Below are 20,048 nucleotides of genomic sequence, written 5' to 3'. Positions count from 1 at the left end.
GTGCAAGTTCAAGAGGCGCTGCAAACAGTTAGTATGCCTATTTATTATAAAATCAGTGTTCAATCACAAAACAGTAGAACATGTAGGCTACCACTGAAAATAGGGAACGACCCCAATCACGACTGATAATAAGGCAGCTCACACTATGACAGTTCACCTAAGCAAACAATAAACTCATAAATGTGCAATAATAAATGAGAATATATAAACGACAAAAGCTATAGTCAAAACCCTATAACTATTAAGTATGTAATTCTCAACGTGTTTCTCCGACAATCGGTTCATCAGGAGACATACTTAATGATGGATCAGAGATAAGTTTTGTTATCTGAATCATATGAACCAGAAGAGGAAGGGTTAAGCTCCATAGATAAGAGTAGTAGGGAGCTCCCTAGGTTGCAATGGGGAACAGTGTCCATCCAACCTTGCCAACCTCTGTCAGCCTTATGTGTGTCATAGACTGCCCTAGTTTTATATGTGAGTGGACCCCTAGACCTTGTAACCCCAACCTACCATAAATTAGGGGTTCATAAATGCCAGACTCCATTGCTTCTAGAGTGCATAAGCGTCAGCGCGTGTTGAATCACTTGCAAAGGCGCATTATATCATCAGTGACTTTGCCCAGCGTTGCATGCTTCCTGTTCTGTGGAACGCAAATGTGGTCCATAGTGCGCAGGTGCACCACACAATGTAATAGTATTAGCCATAGCGCGATCTAGATGACACACTGCCCAGGCCATTGCTTTGTAAATGTGGTAAGAGTTAAGACTATCAGTTATGAGGTGCAAAATGCGATCCACAATTCACAGGTAGGGCTATTCATGGTTAGAGAGCCAAGTGATAATTATGATGACAAAACAATTCTAATATTAAATTGTAAATAAGAGGAATGAAGATAAGGAAGCATTCAGCAATAATCAAAACCTTCTTCCGTTTATGACTTTTTCAATGTCTTAGAAATATAAACACCAATATAAGTATATAATACGGTAAAGATACTAAAAGAATTGGGGCATGAACAACAGCAACCAATACATCTGGGTAGATGTAATGTATCACAAATATCTACTCAAAATTCTAACTAATATATACCCAGAGGTAGTACATGCTATGGACCTGTAGAGAGACCGGTTATCAACGGTATAAATTGAACGGGGGGAGGACGAATCCAACAAAACAACCTGAGGTCTATAATAGGTAAAAGTGCTCTATTGTGTAAGGCAGCAGACAATGACAACTGTGAACAATCATCACAAAAGATAAGTATATTGCGCAGCCAACGTAGTAAATTGCCCAGCGACGTAGTATATTGCCCAGCCACGTAGTATATTGCCCAGCCACATAGTATATTGCCCAGTCATGTAGTATATTGCACAGCCACGTAGTACATTGCCCAGCGACGTAGTATATTGCCCAGCCACGTAGTATATTGCCCAGCCACATAGTATATTGCCCAGTCATGTAGTATATTGCACAGCCACGTAGTACATTGCCCAGCCACGTAGTACATTGCCCAGCCAAGTAGTATATTGCCCAGTCACGTAGTATATTGCCCAGTCACGTAGTATATTGCACAGCCACGTAGTACATTGCCCAGCCACATAGTATATTGCCCAGTCACGTAGTATATTGCCCAGCCACATAGTATATTGCCCAGCCACGTAGTATGTTGCCCAGCCACGTAGTATATTGCCCATTGATGTAGTATATTGCCCAGTTACGTAGTATACAGCACAGAGCCACGTAGTATATTGCACAGCGACGTAGTATACAGCACAGAGCCACGTAGTATATTGCCCAGCGACGTAGTATACAGCACAGAGCCACATAGTATATTGCCCAGCCACGTATGTGACAGATTAACAAATAAAAAATAAACATATACTCACTTCCGATGGTACTCTTGTAGTTCTGTTGCCTGCTTCTCACGCAGGACCTGTGATGACGTCGAGCTCACATGACCGTGTCGCGGTCACATGACCGTGACATCACGGCAGGTCCTTCTGGCGCAGACACGCAGGACCTGTGATGACGTCGCGGTCACATGACCGTGTTGCGGTCACATGACCGTGTTGCGGTCACATGACCGTGACATCACGGCAGGTCCTTCTCATGCAGGCGCGCAAGACCTGCGATGACGTCACGGTCACATGACCATGACGTCATGGCAGGTCCTTTTCGCAGACCATCCTTGCACCAGAACCTGCCTGGAGCGTTGCGAGGAGCGGGAAAGGTGAGTATATAATGATTTTTTATTTTTTTTAAATTATTTTTACCATTAGATGTTTTTACAATTGACGCTGCATAGGCAGCACCAATAGTAAAAACTTGGTCACACAGGTTTAATAGCGGCAGTAACGGTGTGAGTTACCCGTGGCATAACGCGGTCCTTTACCGCCGGCATTAACCCTGTGTGAGCCGTGACTGCGGGGGAGTAGGGAGGGGCTAATAGGACTGTGGCTGTCGCTGATTGGTCGCGGCAGCCATGACAGGCAGCTGCCAAGACCAATCAGCGACTTGGATTCCATGACAGACAGAGGCTGCGACCAATGAATATTCGTGACAGACAGAAGGACAGACAGACGGAAGTGATCCTTAGACAATTATATAGTAGATACATGATATGAATACATTACCTGAAGAACAAGTCAGTACAGGCAGACCGGGGGTCAATGTGTCCGCCTATGTTGCACTTGCATTGTTTGTTACATTTACTTGAATGCATTTATTACCATTACATTAGTGCTTGATGATTAGGCACCTTATATCTATTTAGGCACCCGGGGATCACTGTGTCCCATTTTTATCTTTTTTGATGGTTGTTCACAGTTGTCATTGTCTGCTGCCTTACACAATAAAGCACTTTTACCTATTATAGACCTCAGGTTGTTTTGGTCCTTCCCCCCGTTCAATTTATGGTAAAGATTGTTAGGTGTCGAGTTCCCGCCTCTGCACAGGGGTAATCTTGAACCATCTCCGCTGTGGTCTACCATTCCTCTCCAGCCGCAGTGGAGCCTTCTCAGCGGAGACGTCGGTCCCAGCATCTGGCACAGGCTGATACTGGGCGAATGGTTACTACTGTTATTCCAGGCTCTGCCTTTGTAGCCAACGCTGATCAGCAGCGAGCAGATCTTTCTGGGACTAAGTCCTGCTTTTCCCATACTGGGCAAGCCCACGGGACGACCTCCCAATGGAGGTCGGGGGTCACATGCGCAGGTCCTGAAGTGGTTCCTGTTGGACCACTAAGAAGGTCCTTGAGTGCTAAAACTATAAAAGGTTTGCAAAGCCGCACGGCCATGCGCTAGTATCAAACCTATGTTATGGGTTCAGCACCAGTGTGGTCATGGTTGTATGTGGTCGGGTTTGGCTGAAATAAGCCCCTAGAATACCGGCACCTCCGGTGAGGAGTTTTTGAGTATGTTGATTCAGGGCTGGCGTATAGCCATTAGAATTCCAGCTGCACCGGAGAAGAGTTGCTTGTGTGCTATTCTGACTGCATGACCACTGTTGGCTCTCTTAGGTAGCTGTGATCTCCTGTGAAGTTAACAGTGCACGGCGTTCTCTTTTCATAGTGAATCTGTGAAGTAACAGAGTTCGCTTATACCATCATATAGTACCGTCTGTTAATAGCAGCAGGTTTCTCTCCTGCACGGTGGACCCCGGGTTGTGAACGCACCTACTGTCTCATATATATATCTACTATATAATTGTCTAAGGGTCACTTACGTCTTTCTGTCTGTCCTTCTGTCTGTCACGGATATTCATTGGTCGCGGCCTCTGTCTGTCATGGAATCCAAGTCACTGATTGGTCGTGGCAAAGCGCCCACGACCATTGCCACGACCAATCAGCGATGCTCATGTAGCGCCCCCACTGCCGCAGGGCCGAGGGGTACCCGGTACCGGGCCTCTGAGTCTCTGCTTCTGGGGTTGTCACGGCGGCTAGGCCCCGGACCGTGACCCTGCCGTGGGGCGCACAGTGAATGATAGGTGTGGATGTTGGTGGTGCAGTTGTGGGGTGCAGGTCGCGGTAAATAACGAGGACACCAGGTTGCAGTCTCTTTACCTCTTTACTGGAGATCTCTGAGTCCTCAGTCCAGAATACGGTTCACCAGGCTGCGCAAGTCCGGCCGGTCCAATGGCACCTCCAGAGTTCACTTCACAGGTGGAAATCGGTGCCTTCCTTCTTAGCGCTATGTGTTGTAGTCCTTCCCTGCTATGCTTACGGAAAGTACCCCACAACCGTTGTGTCTGTTTCTCGTGTTCCCTCACAACTCGATTAACTGATCTTCTGCTAATCTTCCGTCCCTTCCTGATGTTACAGTTAGAACGGCACCCGTTTGTCGGGTAGGCCTGGAGTTCTTCCGGGACCCTAGAGACGCCCCTCTCCCGCAATTGCCTCCCAAGACTTCATAGGTGATTTAGGTGAGACAGCCCGCCTGAGACTGACTGTCCTGCCGCTGTTTAGAGTATTGCTTGAAGCTGTCTAATGAAATACTCCCTCGGCGTTCCGGCCGCCGGTAGTGCGCCTCAGTAGGATGTTGCTCCGGTCTTACAGCACGACCCCTACTGGTATTCTCCTATTGCTTGATCTCGTTTCTCACTCAGCACAATCTATCTCGCTTCTAGTCCTTTCTTGGGTCCCGCCGCTTCCCGGAGCTGGCGCGGACCCGTTACGTTCTTTTCAATGCCAAGCCTCTGTCAGGATCCCACCCCTGACAGAGACCCTACTGTCTCTTCCTCCACAACACCCTCTGCCACTAGGTGTTGCTTCGTCCAATCCAGTCAGCTTTTCTGATCTAACTTCCTGCCTGACCCCCAGTTTACCCACTATGGTGGGGAGTGGCCTAATGAATAGCACCCTTAGCTCCCCCCGGAGGCCCAGCTGTGAAATGTATTGGTGTCTGTGATACCTGATCAGATGAACTCCTTCAGTGCCATCGGACGCACCATAGCTCCCCATAGTGGCGGAGCCACAGTACTGCAACGACCAGGAGTCTGGGGCGCTGCACTCCCCCCTGGTTAAACACAGTACTCCAGGACTGGGAAGAAAACAACAATACAAGTTAGCAAAAAGACATACAGTTTTGTTGAGTCCAATAACAATAAGCATATTTGAACAGAGCTTCCCTTTATGGGAGGTGAGGACACTTGAACGTTACAAAACATGGTACAATATCATAGCAACATGCTATAATTAACTTTTCTTACCCAACCGGGTATTCTACTAAGTACAAAATTGTTGAACAATAATTTAACTTTGCCTTTAAGGACATACACTCTTAATCCACTAAAGACCTTCTTATAATCACATTATAAGGCAATTTAACTTTTTTCATTCTCCTTCTCTAAGTCTGCAGGACCGCCTGTCCTATCGGCACCAGACCTTCTGCCTCTCCTTTCTGTTACAGGACCGCCCCGTTCAGCCAGGGCCTACTGCCTTTTCAACTACTATACACAGTATAGAACATAACATTACTTTCAGTTTAAGAGCACTGAGCCATCTCTACATGACTCCTATAAGGACTCAGGGTTTACCTTCTATCCTAACTATCTATCAACATTATCTAAACATCTTCTATCGAACATTAAGCCTTCTCATTATCTTTCCTCCTTTCTTGCATGCTGGACACCACATCTATCTCTACGGGCCCACTGCATCCTTCTTCTATCTTTCACCCTTTAACTCTCAGAGCACATCATCAGTATTTCTTCACATTTAACTAATTAAACACATATAACTGTCTCGTACAAACATTATCATCATTTTTCTCTCATCAACATTATTGCTACTTGTCTTAAGCAATATCGGCAAATGAACATCCCCTTTAAGAGAGGACCAAGTCTCTGTGAGGTAGCGTATTTTCTCAAGCTGCAAGTCTGTTTGCAATAAGGACTCCAGTGATGTTTTCAAAAAACAATATCTTCGCAAAGTGTCCTTTCTTCATATAGAACCAGTAGATAGCACCTTTAAGAAGGTGCAAACTATTTACAAGAAGTTTGTATCATGCATTGTTCATGATTCAGCAGTTTTTATAACATCGTGGAACAAAAAAGCAAAAATGAAAGTGAAAGCAAAAATAAAAAGCAATAGGGATCCCGGGTAAACAAAGGGATCCCTTTAAGAGTTAACCCAGGACGGGTTTTAGCAGCAAAACAGCAAGGAAATAAACAGTTAACTATTTACAGTTTCAGGTTTCCGAGGCTTAGTTGTATGGCTTCCAGGGCTGCACCTGGCACTTAACCCCTCTTGGCCTGGGAAGGGTGAAGTCCAGGGTTGCACCCAGTGCTGGACAAACGCCGTTAATCCGTCTCTCATGTACGGTTAGGTCATGCACAGCGATGGAAGTCTGCGCAGCTTGAGTATGGGCATTTGCTGCAGCAGAGGTAGCGGCTGCTGCAAGATCAGTCACTGGAACGGAGTCAGCAGCTGTGGCACCAGCAGTCACGGGAGTGGTGTCAGTCATCAAGGCAGGGTCGTCCTTCATACCTGCTTCAGATGCGGTCCCTCCGGTGCCAGTCTGCTCCGTCTGCGCTGGGGTCTGGAACGCTGGTTGCAGGGCCTTGTGCTGCGACGTTGTCATCTCTGCTTGCAGCACCTCGCTTTCCGGCAGGGCCTTGCTTTCTGGCTTCGGAGCGCTGGAACTTCTTTCTTGCTCCAGACCAGATGAGGCTGCCGACAGATGTCTGGTGAGGCTCCTGATGATGGCCTTCTTCCACCCGGCCTCAGTGCTCAGCTGCGTCCGCCGGGGTCGGTCGCTGAGCTCGTCCACTCCGGCCTGCAGGAATTCAGCATCAGCGGTGGAGGCCTGGTTGCGGTGCCCCTCCGGGTGGCTGGGGGAGTCCTCTGCTCCGACCCCACGCTCCGGCTCCGGGCGGCTCGCCATGGCGTCCTCCATGTCGCTCGCTCCTTCTTCCTGGTCCTTTTCCCGCTCTCTTCTTCGTGGGCGGTTTTGTTTTCGTTGTCTCTGCCCACCATTAAGGATCAGGAGGCGGATCTCGGCTGCTGACGGACACGTCCTCAAGGGGCCGAGATATTTAGACTGGGCGGCCATTGTCTTTCGCGCTCTTCAGCTTGTTCACGCCCACTTCCACGCCCTTCTTCTTCTCCTGCGCTCTCCTTAGCGCTGTAATGGCGACGGTTTTGGCGGGAACTTCTGGCGGCAAGTGGCAACACACAGTCCTTGTAATACAGCACAGTCCAAGCACGATAAATCACAGTTCCAAGGCACACATGACCTGATTCTTCAGGCTTAAGTAGATCCTGTTCGTGACGCCAAGTTGGAGCGCCCCCACACCGCCGCAGGGCCGAGGGGTACCCGGAGCCGGGCCTCTGAGTTATCAGTTCTGGGGTTGTCACGGTGGCTAGACCCGGTCCGTGGCCCTGTCTGTCAGTGGGGGACGTCCGGTGCAATAAGTGGTGTGCAGGTCGCGGTAAATAACGAGGACACCAGGTTGCAGTCTCTTTACCTCTTTACTGGAGATCTCTGAGTCCTCAGTCCAGAATACGGTTCACCAGGCTGCACAAGTCCGGCCGGTCCAATGGCACCTCCAGAGTTCACTTCACAGGTGGAAATCGGTGCCTTCCTTCTTAGCGCTATGTGTTGTAGTCCTTCCCTGCTATGCTTACGGAAAGTACCCCACAACCGTTGTGTCTGTTTCTCGTGTTCCCTCACAACTCGATTAACTGATCTTCTGCTAATCTTCCGTCCCTTCCTGATGTTACAGTTAGAACGGCACCCGTTTGTCGGGTAGGCCTGGAGTTCTTCCGGGACCCTAGAGACGCCCCTCTCCCGCAATTGCCTCCCAAGACTTCATAGGTGATTTAGGTGAGACAGCCCGCCTGAGACTGACTGTCCTGCCGCTGTTTAGAGTATTGCTTGAAGCTGTCTAATGAAATACTCCCTCGGCGTTCCGGCCGCCGGTAGTGCGCCTCAGTAGGATGTTGCTCCGGTCTTACAGCACGACCCCTACTGGTATTCTCCTATTGCTTGATCTCGTTTCTCACTCAGCACAATCTATCTCGCTTCTAGTCCTTTCTTGGGTCCCGCCGCTTCCCGGAGCTGGCGCGGACCCGTTACGTTCTTTTCAATGCCAAGCCTCTGTCAGGATCCCACCCCTGACAGAGACCCTACTGTCTCTTCCTCCACAACACCCTCTGCCACTAGGTGTTGCTTCGTCCAATCCAGTCAGCTTTTCTGATCTAACTTCCTGCCTGACCCCCAGTTTACCCACTATGGTGGGGAGTGGCCTAATGAATAGCACCCTTAGCTCCCCCCGGAGGCCCAGCTGTGAAATGTATTGGTGTCTGTGATACCTGATCAGATGAACTCCTTCAGTGCCATCGGACGCACCATAGCTCCCCATAGTGGCGGAGCCACAGTACTGCAACGACCAGGACTCTGGGGCGCTGCACTCACAGTCCGGAAGAAAATGGCCGCTCCTTACTCCCCGCACTCACTGCCCGGCGCCCGCATACACCCCTCCGGTCACTGCTCACACAGGGTTAATGCCGGCGTTAATGGACCGCGTTATGCCGCGGGTAACGCACTCCATTACCGCTGCTATTAACCCTGTGTGACCAAGCTTTTTACTATTGACGCAGCCTATGCAGCGTCAATAGTAAAAACATCTAATGTTAAAAATAATAAAAAAAATAAAAAATGATTATATACTCACCTACGCCGCCTTTCCCGCTCCTTGCGATGCAAGCGAAACGTTCCGGTGGCAAGGATGGTCTGGCAGAAGGACCTGCCATGATGTCACGGTCATGTGACCGCGACGTCATCACAAGTCCTGAGCGCCTGCGCAGAAAGGACCTCCTGTGACGTCACGGTCATATGACCGCCACACGGTCATGTGACCGCTACACGGTCATGTGACCCCTACACGGTCATGTGACCGCGATGTCATCACAGGTCTTGCGCGACAAGGACCTGCCGTGATGTCACGGTCATTTGACAGCGACACGGTCACGTGACCGCGATGTCTTCACACCCGGGGACCGGAAGCTGCCACCTGCACCCCACACAGGCGACAGAGCTACAACGCGCCTGCAGAAGGTGAGTATATGTTTTTGGGTTTTTTTAACCTGTGTCATACGTGGCTGGGCAATAGACTACATGGCTGTGCAATATACTACATGGGCTGTGCAATATACTACGTGGCTCTGTGCTGTATACTATGTCACTGGGCAATATACTACGTGGCTCTGTGCTGTATACTACGTCACTGGGCAATATACTACGTGGCTGGCCAATATACTACGTCACTGGGCAATATACTACGTCACTGGGCAATATACTATGTGGCTCTGTGCTGTATACTACGTCACTGGGCAATATACAATGTAACTGGGCAATATACTACATAACTGGGCAATATACTACGTGGCTGGGCAATATACTATGTGGCTGGGCAATATACTACGTGGACGTACATATTCCAGAATACCCGATGCGGTAGAATCGGGCCTCCATCTAGTATATATATATATATATATATGTATATATACATATATATATATATATATATATATATATATATATATATATATATATATATATATATACACACTGTGTTCCAAATTATTATGCAAATGATATTTCCTCACATTTTCTCTAAATTACCTATCTGAATTGCAGTCATTGTTATTTTCCAGTCATCTACTAGTCTAGTATAAATGCAATGTTTTGGAACAAACTGCCTATGAAAACAGTATCTTTTAAAAAAAAATAAACACTCAAAATGCAAGTTCCAAATTATTATGCACAGCAGAGTTTTCAACCTTTTTTTTTTATTTTGAACAAAAAAATGGTCAATTGTGAAGTTATAAGCATTATCAGCTTATTACAAAATGAAATCAAACAGTTTGCAAGTGAAAACTTTATTCTAGGTGATGTTACATTTGCACATAGGACCCCTTGTTTGAAAGAAGCTTCTGAACTCTCTCGTCCATTGAATTTGTCAGTTTTTGGATGGTTTCTGCTTCAATTGTTTTGCATGTGGCAGAATACCCTCCCAGAGCTGTTGCTTAGATGTGAACTGCCTCCCGCCATCATAGACACTCCTTTTGATGATGCTCCAGAGGTTCTCAACGGGGTTGAGGTCAGGGGAAGATGGTGGCCACACCATAAGTTTGTCCCCTTTTATGCCCATAGCAGCCAGAGATGCAGATGTGTTTTTGCAGCATGAGACGGTGCATTATCATGCATGAAAATGATCTTGCTGCCGAAAGCACGGTTCTTCCTCTTGAATCATGGCAGGAAGTGTTGTTTTAGAAACTCCACATGGATTATGGAGTTCATCTTTACCCCTTCAGGGATCATAAAGGGGCCGACAATCTCTCTCCCCATGATTCCAGCCCAAAACATTACTCCACCCCCTCCTTGTTGGCGCCTTAGCCGTGTTTTCATGGGGTGTCCATCAACCAGCCATCCTCCACTCCATCCATCTGGACCATCGAGCATTGCACGGCACTCGTCGGTGAACAAAACAGTTTGGAAGTCAGTCTTCATGTATCGTTTGGCCCACTGGAGCCGTTTCTGCTTGTGTGCAGTGGATAGAGCTGGTCGACAGGATGGCTTACGCACAGCTGCAAACCTCTGAAGGACCCTGCATCTTGTTGTTCTGGGGACGTTGGAGGTACCAGCAGCTTCAAAAACTTGTCTGCTGCTATGACAAGGCATTTTTGCAGCTGCTCTTTTAACCTTATGCAATTGCCTGTTGGAAAGAGTCCTCAATTTTTCCTTATCAGCACGCACACGTGTGTGCTGGGAATCAGCTACATACTTCTTGATTGTGCTATGATCACGATGAAGTGTCTTGGCAATGTTGATTGTAGTCATGCCTTGACCTAAATACTCCACAATTTCTTGCTTCTCAGCAGCCGACACATCCTTTTTCTTTCCCATTTTGGCCAAAAATGTAGGCTGCTTAATGATGTGGAACATCCTTCTTAAGTAGTCTTCCCTTTATTTGGACACACCTGCCAAACTAATTTGCACAGGTATCTGCAATTGATTTCAGTGATATAAAGAGCCCTGACACACATCACCATCAATGAGTTTAAATGACAAACAAAAAAATTCTAACCTTATCACTAGTGTTGAGCATTCCGATACCGCAAGTATCGGGGATCGGCCGATATTTGCTGTATCGGAATTCCGATACAGAGATCTGATACTTTTGTGGTATCGGGAATCGGGATCGGGATCGATATTAATGTGTAAAATAAAGAATAAAAATAAAAAATATTGATATACTCACCCTCTGACGCGCCCTGGTTGTAACCGCCAGTCTAAGGACTTTCAAGCGCTCATTCTTATGAACGGAGGCTGGCGGTTACAACCAGGGCGCGTCAGAGGGTGAGTATATCAATATTTTTTATTTTTATTCTTTATTTTACACATTAATATGGATCCCAGGGCCTGAAGGGGAGTTTCCTCTCCTTCAGACCCTGGGAACCATCAGGATACCTTCCGATACTTGGTGTCCCATTGACTTGTATTGGTATTGGGTATCGGTATCGGTGATATCCAATACTTTTCGGGTATCGGCCGATACTATCCGATACCGATACTTTCAAGTATCGGACGGTATCGCTCAACACTACTTATCACTCCTAAACTCTTTGTGCATAATAATTTGGAACACAGTGTATATACAGTATATATATATATATATATATATATATATATATATATATATATATATATATATATATATATATATACATATATTCGAATTCTGGGTAATAGAGAAAATCCCAGCCACTGTTGGATGACCTTTTAGTGGTCTGACCTTATGAACCTTTGGCAATGAGAAAAATCAGCCAGAATTGGGAATTTAGGATACATGAAATCATACTTATTCTTGGATATCAACCCTGAATCACTCACTTTTGTCAATATAGCTTTAAGATCACTCATAAAGCCCTCAGTGGGATCCCTTCTCAATGGTTTATAGGTCAAAACATCCTGTCACGCTCGCGCCTCCCAGTCTCCCCACTGTGCCACAAACCAGACTACCATGGTGGGGCGTGACTAAGCAGCTATCTTGGTGTTCACTGGAGTTTCTATTGGTGAGGTCAGGCTTGTGCGGCAGGAAGCTACTAGGTACCTCTAGAGGGCGGTGTATGGCTGATCCCACTGGGGAATGGAACAGGTGCGGACAAGTACCGACGGGCACGACTGGTAATCTGGTGGGCTTGGCTGGCACTCTGGCAGGCAGGCGGGCACTGCTGGCACTCTGGCAGGTGGGCACAGCTTGGACTCTGGCAGGCAGGCGGGCATGGCTGGCACTCTGGCAGGCAGGCGGGCACGGCTGGCAGGCAGGCGGGCATGGCTGGAACTCTGGCAGGTGGGCACGGCTGGCACTCTGGCAGGCAGGTGGGCACGGACTGGAGGAACCAGGACTGTAACGGGTGGGGCAGGAACACAGGCAGGTACGAGTAGGAAAGGGGAATGGATAGGAACCAGTTCAGAAGGGAGGAAAAGGAACTGTAAGGAATCAGTTCAGACTGGAGGGACAAAGAGCCACGGGGTGAAGGGCAAGAGCAGAGAAGAGCCGCAGGATATGGGAATCAGAGCAGAGCCGTAGGACATGGAGAGCAGAGCAGAACCGCAGGATGCAGAGAGCAGAGCCGCAGATTGCGGAAAGCAGAGCCACTGGGTGCGAAGAGCGGAACTGCAGGTTGCGGAGAACAGAGCCGCAGGTTGCGGAGAGCAGAGCAGAGCCGCATGATGTGCAGAGCAGAGCAGCAGGATGTGCTGAGCAGAGCCACAGGATGAGCAGAGCGGAGCCACAGATTGCGGAGAACAGAGCAGAGCCGCTGGGTGCAGAGCAGAACTGTTGGGTGTGGAAAGCAGAGCAGAGCTGCAGGATGCAGAAAGCAGAGCCTCTAGGTGCAGAGAGCGGAGCCACAGGTTGCAGAGAGCAGAGCAGAGGAGCAGGATGCGGAGAGCAGAGCCTCAGGATGCGGAGAGCAGAGCCACAGGATGTGCAGAGCAGAGCCGCAGAATGCGAAGAGCAGAGCGGCAGGATGTGCAGAGCAGAGCCGCAGGATGAGCAGAGCGGAGCCACAGATTGCGGAGAGCAGAGCAGAGCCGCTGGGTACAGAGCAGAACTGTTGGGTGTGGAAAGCAGAGCAGAGCTGCAGGATGCAGAAAGCAGAGCCTCTGGGTGCAGAGAGTGGAGCTGCAGGTTGCAGAGAGCAGAGAAGCAAGATGCAGAGAGCAGAGCAGAGCCGCAGGATGCGGAGAGCAGAGCCACAGGATGTGCAGAGCAGAGCCGCAGAATGTGAAGAGCAGAGCCGCAGGATGTAATGAGCAGGGCAGAGCGGAGCCGCAGGTTGCAGAGAGTGGAGCAGACACAAGGCTACACACAGCTGAGGAGGGAAGGAAACAGACAAGGATACGAACAGGTGCAAGAAATGGACTTAGTACAGACAAGGATGAACATGGGAACAACTTCAGGACAAAGGATTTAGGCCTGGGAACACAGCCCCCAGGGTGACAGAAACAGGACACACAGGAAACAGGAACAGGCCTGGGTATACAGGGTGGCAGAAGCAAAAGCAGTAACAGGACAGGACCTGGCAACTCAGTAGCAGAAAGCAGACTGAGAGAGTTTGTTGCTCAGGCATCTCCCTATGGGTGGAGATGCCTTAAGTACCTGATGCCTCTTGGCAATTGGCTGGGGACACCTTAGGAGGGTGCACACTGCATCTATAAGAATCAGGAAGTGCCGGTGCTGCCCCCCTAAGCAGACAGCAAGGAAGTATGCAGCAAGCAAGGACATGAGATTCACAGCATGGAGCAGGCAGAGGACAGAACTCACAGCATGGCTTGGAGTGGTGAGTAAGATGAGAGATGGGAAGCCATGCAGTGATGCCAGCAGGGATGTAACACATCCTTTAAGATGTTTTCACATGACTAAATATTGACTATGGACTAATACCACCAGGTTTCCCCATTTTATCAGAAAGTTTAAAAATACACTCTTTCCTGGCGGCAAGTTCATCCAGTTCTTTCCTCTCTCCTCTCGTCAAATTTGAGTGACAGCTTCTGCCCATAGTGCCAAGCCTTCCTAATTCATCCATAACGAGTTTAAGAAATATTCCAATACTATCATGACCCACCTGAGGGGGTATCCTCCGACTTTTAGGTTTAAGGTCTGTGAAGGGGTCTAGGCCTGTCCTTCTCTCATTTTCCTTCAACAGTTCAGTCAAGATCCTGACACTGTGGAGATCCTCCTCATTGACTCCCGTAGATTCACATTTGGCTCTATCATGAGTTTTAAAAAACTTCCTCCACCTAATTTTCCATGCAAAGAGATTAATATCTTTCACCCAGCTGAATTCGTCAATGTGATTTGTAGGCACAAATGAGAGACCCTTTCTAGGGGACTGACTTTTCCAAGGCGGTTAGAGGGTAGGAGGAGAGATTAATAATCCTGTTGTCATCCATCACTTTTTGGTTTTGTTGTCTTCTTTCTCCTTCAGTGAATCTGAACCCATGGCTTTCTTTCTCTCTAAAAAAGACAAGGAAGATGACGAAGAGGGTCCTCATGGAGATAAATCTCTCCTGTAGCTGTTCCTTGTCGCCATGTAACCTCTTCGTTCTTGTCTCTCCCAATTAGTCTTTTTGTTTTTCCTGCGTGTTCCACCAAAGGCTCCTTTACCTCCAGGGAAGTTGGACGCCCCTCTATCAGTAAATTAACACAGTCTTAGGCTGCCGTCACACTATCAGTATTTGGTCAGTATTTTACATCAGTATTTGTAAGCCAAAACCAGGAGTGGAACAATTAGAGGAAAAGTATAAAAGAAACATATGCACCACTTCTGGATTTATCAACTACTCCTAGTTTTGGCTTACAAATACTGATGTAAAATACTGACCAAATACTGATAGTATGACTGCAGCCTTATAAGGAGTAGTGAAAAAAGTCTGCTCAAGAAATTTATATGCACATCCTCAATATGACGGTTTGAGGAAAGATGATAAAGATGATAAAATGCAAACCATAAAAGTTTAAAATTAAATCTTTATTTTGTTCTCATACAATAAAAAATAGACTATTTTAATCAGGCGACAGGAATAAAAAAGAGAATGGGAGCATGGAATCACAAAATATCAACAATGGCGTGCACATAGAACACTCCAAAAAATGGAAAAAAACCTTCAAAAGAAGAGAATATATATACAATGACAATGATTCATGCCAATTCATACATGGATGAACCATAAAGTACACAGTGCATACTGTAAACATTCATAATGAATTGGAAACATCCTAAGTGGATAAAATTAACTCTGTGTCAAGTTTCACATGACTAAAAAAGATTTAATTTTAAACTTTTAGGCTTTGCATTTTATCGCCCCTCTATCAGTGTCTGATAAATCTATATCTGAGGAGGATACATCAGTCGTAACATCAACTCTCCTATACTCCTGTAGGAAGGTATATATCCTTTTCACTTTAAATTCGTGAAGGTCCCTGGTGAATTGTTTGTTTTCTGCTCTTAATCTCACCCTAAAATTTCTCTATGGTGGTTGCCTCTCTCCAAGCAAAATCCGGGTGTGTCTAAGGCTAGGTTCACATTGCGTCAAGTACATAGCGTTAAACGGAAGCGTTAAACGCATGTACAGAAAAGGAGCAAAAATATGTGAAATTCGTCGTCACGGTAACGCTAGCGTTAACGCATGTGAGCGCGTTTTTGTATTTTGATGTCTGTTTACGAAGTATCCGTTTGTCTGCGTTTGTCACTGTCAATAAAGTTTTTTTTTTTTTTTCCTTTTGTCATTGTCGGGTGTGGGCACAGACTCATTCTCCATTTTGAAAGCATTGAGTGAACTTCTGCTAGCAAGATGTTTGTGTCTGAGCTCGTCAGATTTCGCTTGATGCGGTTGCGACTTCGGCAGAGAAAGCGTAGTTCGCAAAGGAGATATTGGATCCACGAAGTGAATTTCTTGCGGAGTACATATGGTGCCTTTCACACCCTGTATGTGCAGCTGCGGGATCACCCCTCCAAATTCCAACGCTATCTCCGGATGTCCATTGAGACCTTTGATGTTCTGCTCTCGCATGTGAAGGATGAGATACATCATCATCGCAGCACTTTTCGTGAAAGCATCAGTGCGGAGCAACGTTTAGTAGTGACTGTGAGGTAATTATACATTTTTTTATCGTTCTATTGACAAAGACTAGATCTCGGTATCGTGTGGCCTAATGTTCATTTAGCAATTGTATATTCTATTGTAACTAGCCTTTAGATGATCACTAAAATCCTAATTTTTTTTGCTTTTTGTTTTTGAATGTCGACAGATATCTGGCTACCAGAGAAACTTTTGCGTCACTGCATTATCAGTTTAGACTTGGGAAGTCAACAATTTGTCAACTGGTTCGGGAAACTTGTGATGCCATTTGGAAGAACTTGCAACCACTTGTGCTACCAACACCAACATCAGAAATGTGGCTAGCGATTTCCCAACAGTTTGAGGATGTGGCTAATTTCCCCAATTGTATTGGTGCCGTGGACGGAAAGCACATTCGGATTCAGAAACCTGCGCATAGTGGTTCCCTCTACTATAACTATAAGAAATACTTTTCTATAGTATTGATGGCGATTGCGGATGCCAGGTACCGTTTTGTTGCTGTGGATATTGGTGCTTATGGCCGGACTAACGATTCCAGAGTATTCAGAGACTCCAACATGGGCCGATGTTTGTACAGCCAAAGTTTAAACATACCCTCATCACGACCTCTTCCGGGGACCGAAGGCCCAAGTTTGCCCTATGTTTTAGTTGGTGACGGGGCCTTCCAACTAGGACAAAATCTCCTCAAGCCCTACTCAAGCCGTAGTCTAGACTCCAGCAGGCGCATTTTTAATTATCGCTTGAGCCGGGCAAGACGTTATGTGGAGTGTGCCTTTGGGATTTTGACATTAAAATGGCGGATTTTACTAACCTGCATGCAACTGCAACCAGAAAATGTGGACCGTGTTGTGAAGGCATGCATCTGTCTGCATAATTTTGTGGCGAGACATGAAACCCAGGTGGTAGACCCCGATGATTGTGAGTCGAACCTCAGTAGCATTGAATCGAATGCAGTTCGGTCAACAGCACAAACAATGAGGATTCGTGATCAATTTGCACATTACTTCACACATGAAGGCCATGTTCCATGGCAAGACAGATATGTGTGAAAATATTGTAAAGTCTTCCTGATGTCGTGTAAAAAGTTATGTTGTTTAACCTGATGTCGTGTAAAAAGTTACCTTATGTCATGTATAAAGTTATGTTGTGTTAAAAGTAAAGTCATCCAAGATTCTGAAATTTGAAACAGTTTACATGTTTATGGATTTTTCCAACAAACTGTTGGTACACAGGTTTAACATATGATATCCCATAGGGATGAAAAAAAAGGAAAATAGAAATTCACAACAAAAAACGTAACAAAAAAAAAAGAAAACTTGCAACGCGGTAATTGCACCTGGCTGGGGACACTGAACTGTACTAAAGACTTTGGTACTGCACGGGCGTATTGTCTGCCCAACTATATGATGGACTGCTACATTGTCTATGAGGTTCCACGCTCGTTTCACCACGGCCTCTATATTGAGGGTTGTAGGCCGGCATGTCCTTTCTTCTTGTTCCCGATGGAGCGGGTTCCTGGGGGCCCACAAATTCCTCTAGAAGCTCGTTCAGTCTTTGTCTAAACATAAGGTTTCTATGTGCCGGGATATTTTGTGCTACAGGCACATAGGATAAGAAAAGTAGCTTCTACTCATTAGCAGAGTATACAGACTCGCGTGCTTGCAGCTCGTTAATTTCTCGCCTCAGGTCTTTGAGCTCACTGCGACACATGTCCTCTACCCGTTGGAGTCCATCCACGATAATTGCATCAGCTTCATCTTTTTGTGATGCTCGCTTGCGCCCACGCTGTGATTGCAACCGGGCATTCACACCTGCAGCAACAGTGCTTCTATCCGCAGATCGTGGCTTGCTGATGCCAGACACATCTTCAGGTTGCGTTGGTTCCACTGGAGAAGGCTCCAGTTCCTCTGTCGGTCTAGGAGCAGCGGTACTGCATATCGTGCTGTAACCCAAAAAAAAAAAAGTAAATTAGTTTCCTTTAAACAATTTTGTCTCACACACAGACCTATTTGTACTTACGAGCGCTGAGACAATGTTTTTTGAAGAAAGAGCAGTTGGTCGTAATGCACATACGGGGTCACCCGTTTACCACTGGATCCGCTTGGTGCATTCTGACTGTTCCGGTAGTCACGGACAAAGCGATCGCGGATGGACTTCCAACGGGTATGGACAGCATCGGCTTTCAATTTAAAAAAAATATATATATATATAAAAATAGTAGATAGATAGTTTTAAGATATAGGAAACATTTTTCATAGTTTGCTAGGATAGTTGATATATAAATAGTAGATAGATAGTTAAGAAATAGTTTAGAAATAGATAGATAGATATATAGTGTACAGATAGTTGATAATTGAGAGATAGACAACAAGTGGATAGGTTGATAGGATAGATTTTTTTTTTTTTTTTAACATTTTCCGAAGTTACATCACCAATATTTACCAATTTTTTTCTTTGAGGTTGTCGACTTCTCCATGTATCGGGGATCAAAGTGACAGATTATTTGATCCCACAACTTCCGGTTCTTCACGATGTCATGGTGGGAGCTGTCGCTCTGGTCCCATATGGAGGGGTTGGCTTCCACAAGGTTGATCAGTGTCTCGTTGTGGATAGTCAATGGCTCTTCGTCAACGACAATCCTTTTTTTTTGGCCGCTGACTTGGACTATGTAAACACAAAAAGTTATGTTGATAGTGTCAATTTCACTGGATGGCCATATTCATATATACAGAGATAGATAGATACATAGATATAAATATATAGATACATAGATATAGATAGATAGATACATAGATAGATAGATACATAGATATTGATAGATAGATAAATAGATAGATACATAGATATAGATAGATAGATAGATAGATACATAGATATAGATAGACAAATAGATGGAGCGATAGATAGTTGATAGATAGTTTATAGGTATAGTAGATAGAAAGTGAATAGATAGATTGTTGATAAATATTGGATAGAATATTTCTAATTTGATATTTACCACTGGCAGTTGTGGCGACGACAGACGGCTAGGGACCTTCTTTCTTTTGTGTCCTCCGTGTGCCACAACCTATTGTGTATGTAAAATGTAAAAAAAAATATTTTAACATTAAATTATGTTAACATTCATTGGATCAATAAATTTATGCCTGAAAAATTCAACATGTGTGCTATGTACCTTTGTGCTTTTAGCATGTTTTTTGGGGAGTGGTCTAGCAGCCTCGGGCTCAGAAGACTCCTATTCACAATAAAACAATAAACAGGATTGTTATTATGCCTAGCTCAATACAATGGAGTTTCACACAACATTATAGTGGTTTTTTAAAGTGCAAGCCTACTGACTGTGACGAAAAAATCGCAGACACGCTGCTGCTGCTGACATCTGTATCCGACATCTGTGTGCAACAAAGCAATACATGTTTAGTACACACACATCCGACGGACATTACAGACTCCCATGATGTATACTGAGATATATATATAGAAATGTACTTACATTTCAGGAGAGCTATTGCAACACTCTGTCACGTGCAGTAGACCTAAATGTGTGGGTGGTATATTCCTCCTTTAATGGCCGAAATCACATTTCCTGTCACATGACACATGTGACCACCCTCAAACGCTATTAAAACGTGTGGTCCTATTTGGAAATTTTTCATGATTTGCGTCTGACTGCGTTTGCCATAGCCTTCTATGGCAGAATGAACGCTTCCGTTAGTAGTGCGTTAGCTTGACCGGACCCGAGAACGCTGCAAGCCGCGTTGAAGGTCCGTCAGAAAAAAAACGTTATGTGACAAACGCATACCAATTTAGGGATGCGTCACGATGCGTTACACAATGCAAGTCTATGGGCGCGTTAGTATGTGCGTTACATTGCGTTTTTACTACTTAAAAACG

At 45.9% G+C, this 20,048-nt stretch overlaps 1 protein-coding gene across 1 annotated transcript; it reads right to left on the bottom strand.

Annotated features, from left to right (window-relative positions):
* Nucleotides 1-17,482: 17,482 nt before the first annotated feature.
* On the bottom strand, nt 17,483-18,871 carry LOC143775406 (uncharacterized). Its single transcript, XM_077263558.1, has 3 exons — nt 18,597-18,871; nt 18,174-18,333; nt 17,483-18,096 (listed from the first exon to the last, which is right to left on the bottom strand). Exons 1-3 carry the CDS (start codon nt 18,628-18,630, stop codon nt 17,781-17,783), a joined length of 510 nt encoding a protein of 169 aa, XP_077119673.1. The 5' UTR covers nt 18,631-18,871; the 3' UTR covers nt 17,483-17,780.
* Nucleotides 18,872-20,048: the final 1,177 nt, after the last annotated feature.

The sequence above is a fragment of the Ranitomeya variabilis genome, chromosome 1 (genome assembly GCF_051348905.1).
Source record: "Ranitomeya variabilis isolate aRanVar5 chromosome 1, aRanVar5.hap1, whole genome shotgun sequence".
Lineage (NCBI taxonomy): Eukaryota > Metazoa > Chordata > Amphibia > Anura > Dendrobatidae > Ranitomeya > Ranitomeya variabilis.
The sequence above is the reverse complement of the archived record's forward strand: the minus strand, read 5'-3'. Positions and strand labels throughout refer to the sequence as shown.

Bases quoted from the DNA above. Each gene is read 5' to 3' on its own strand.
- LOC143775406 (XM_077263558.1), bottom strand. From the start codon at position 18,630: ATGGAGAAGTCGACAACCTCAAAGAAAAAAATTG. The intron at 18,334-18,596 runs GTAAATATTGGT...TTAAATTGAAAG, and splicing joins AACCTCAAAGAAAAAAATTG to CCGATGCTGTCCATACCCGT. The intron at 18,097-18,173 runs GTAAGTACAAAT...TTTGGGTTACAG, and splicing joins AAAACATTGTCTCAGCGCTC to CACGATATGCAGTACCGCTG.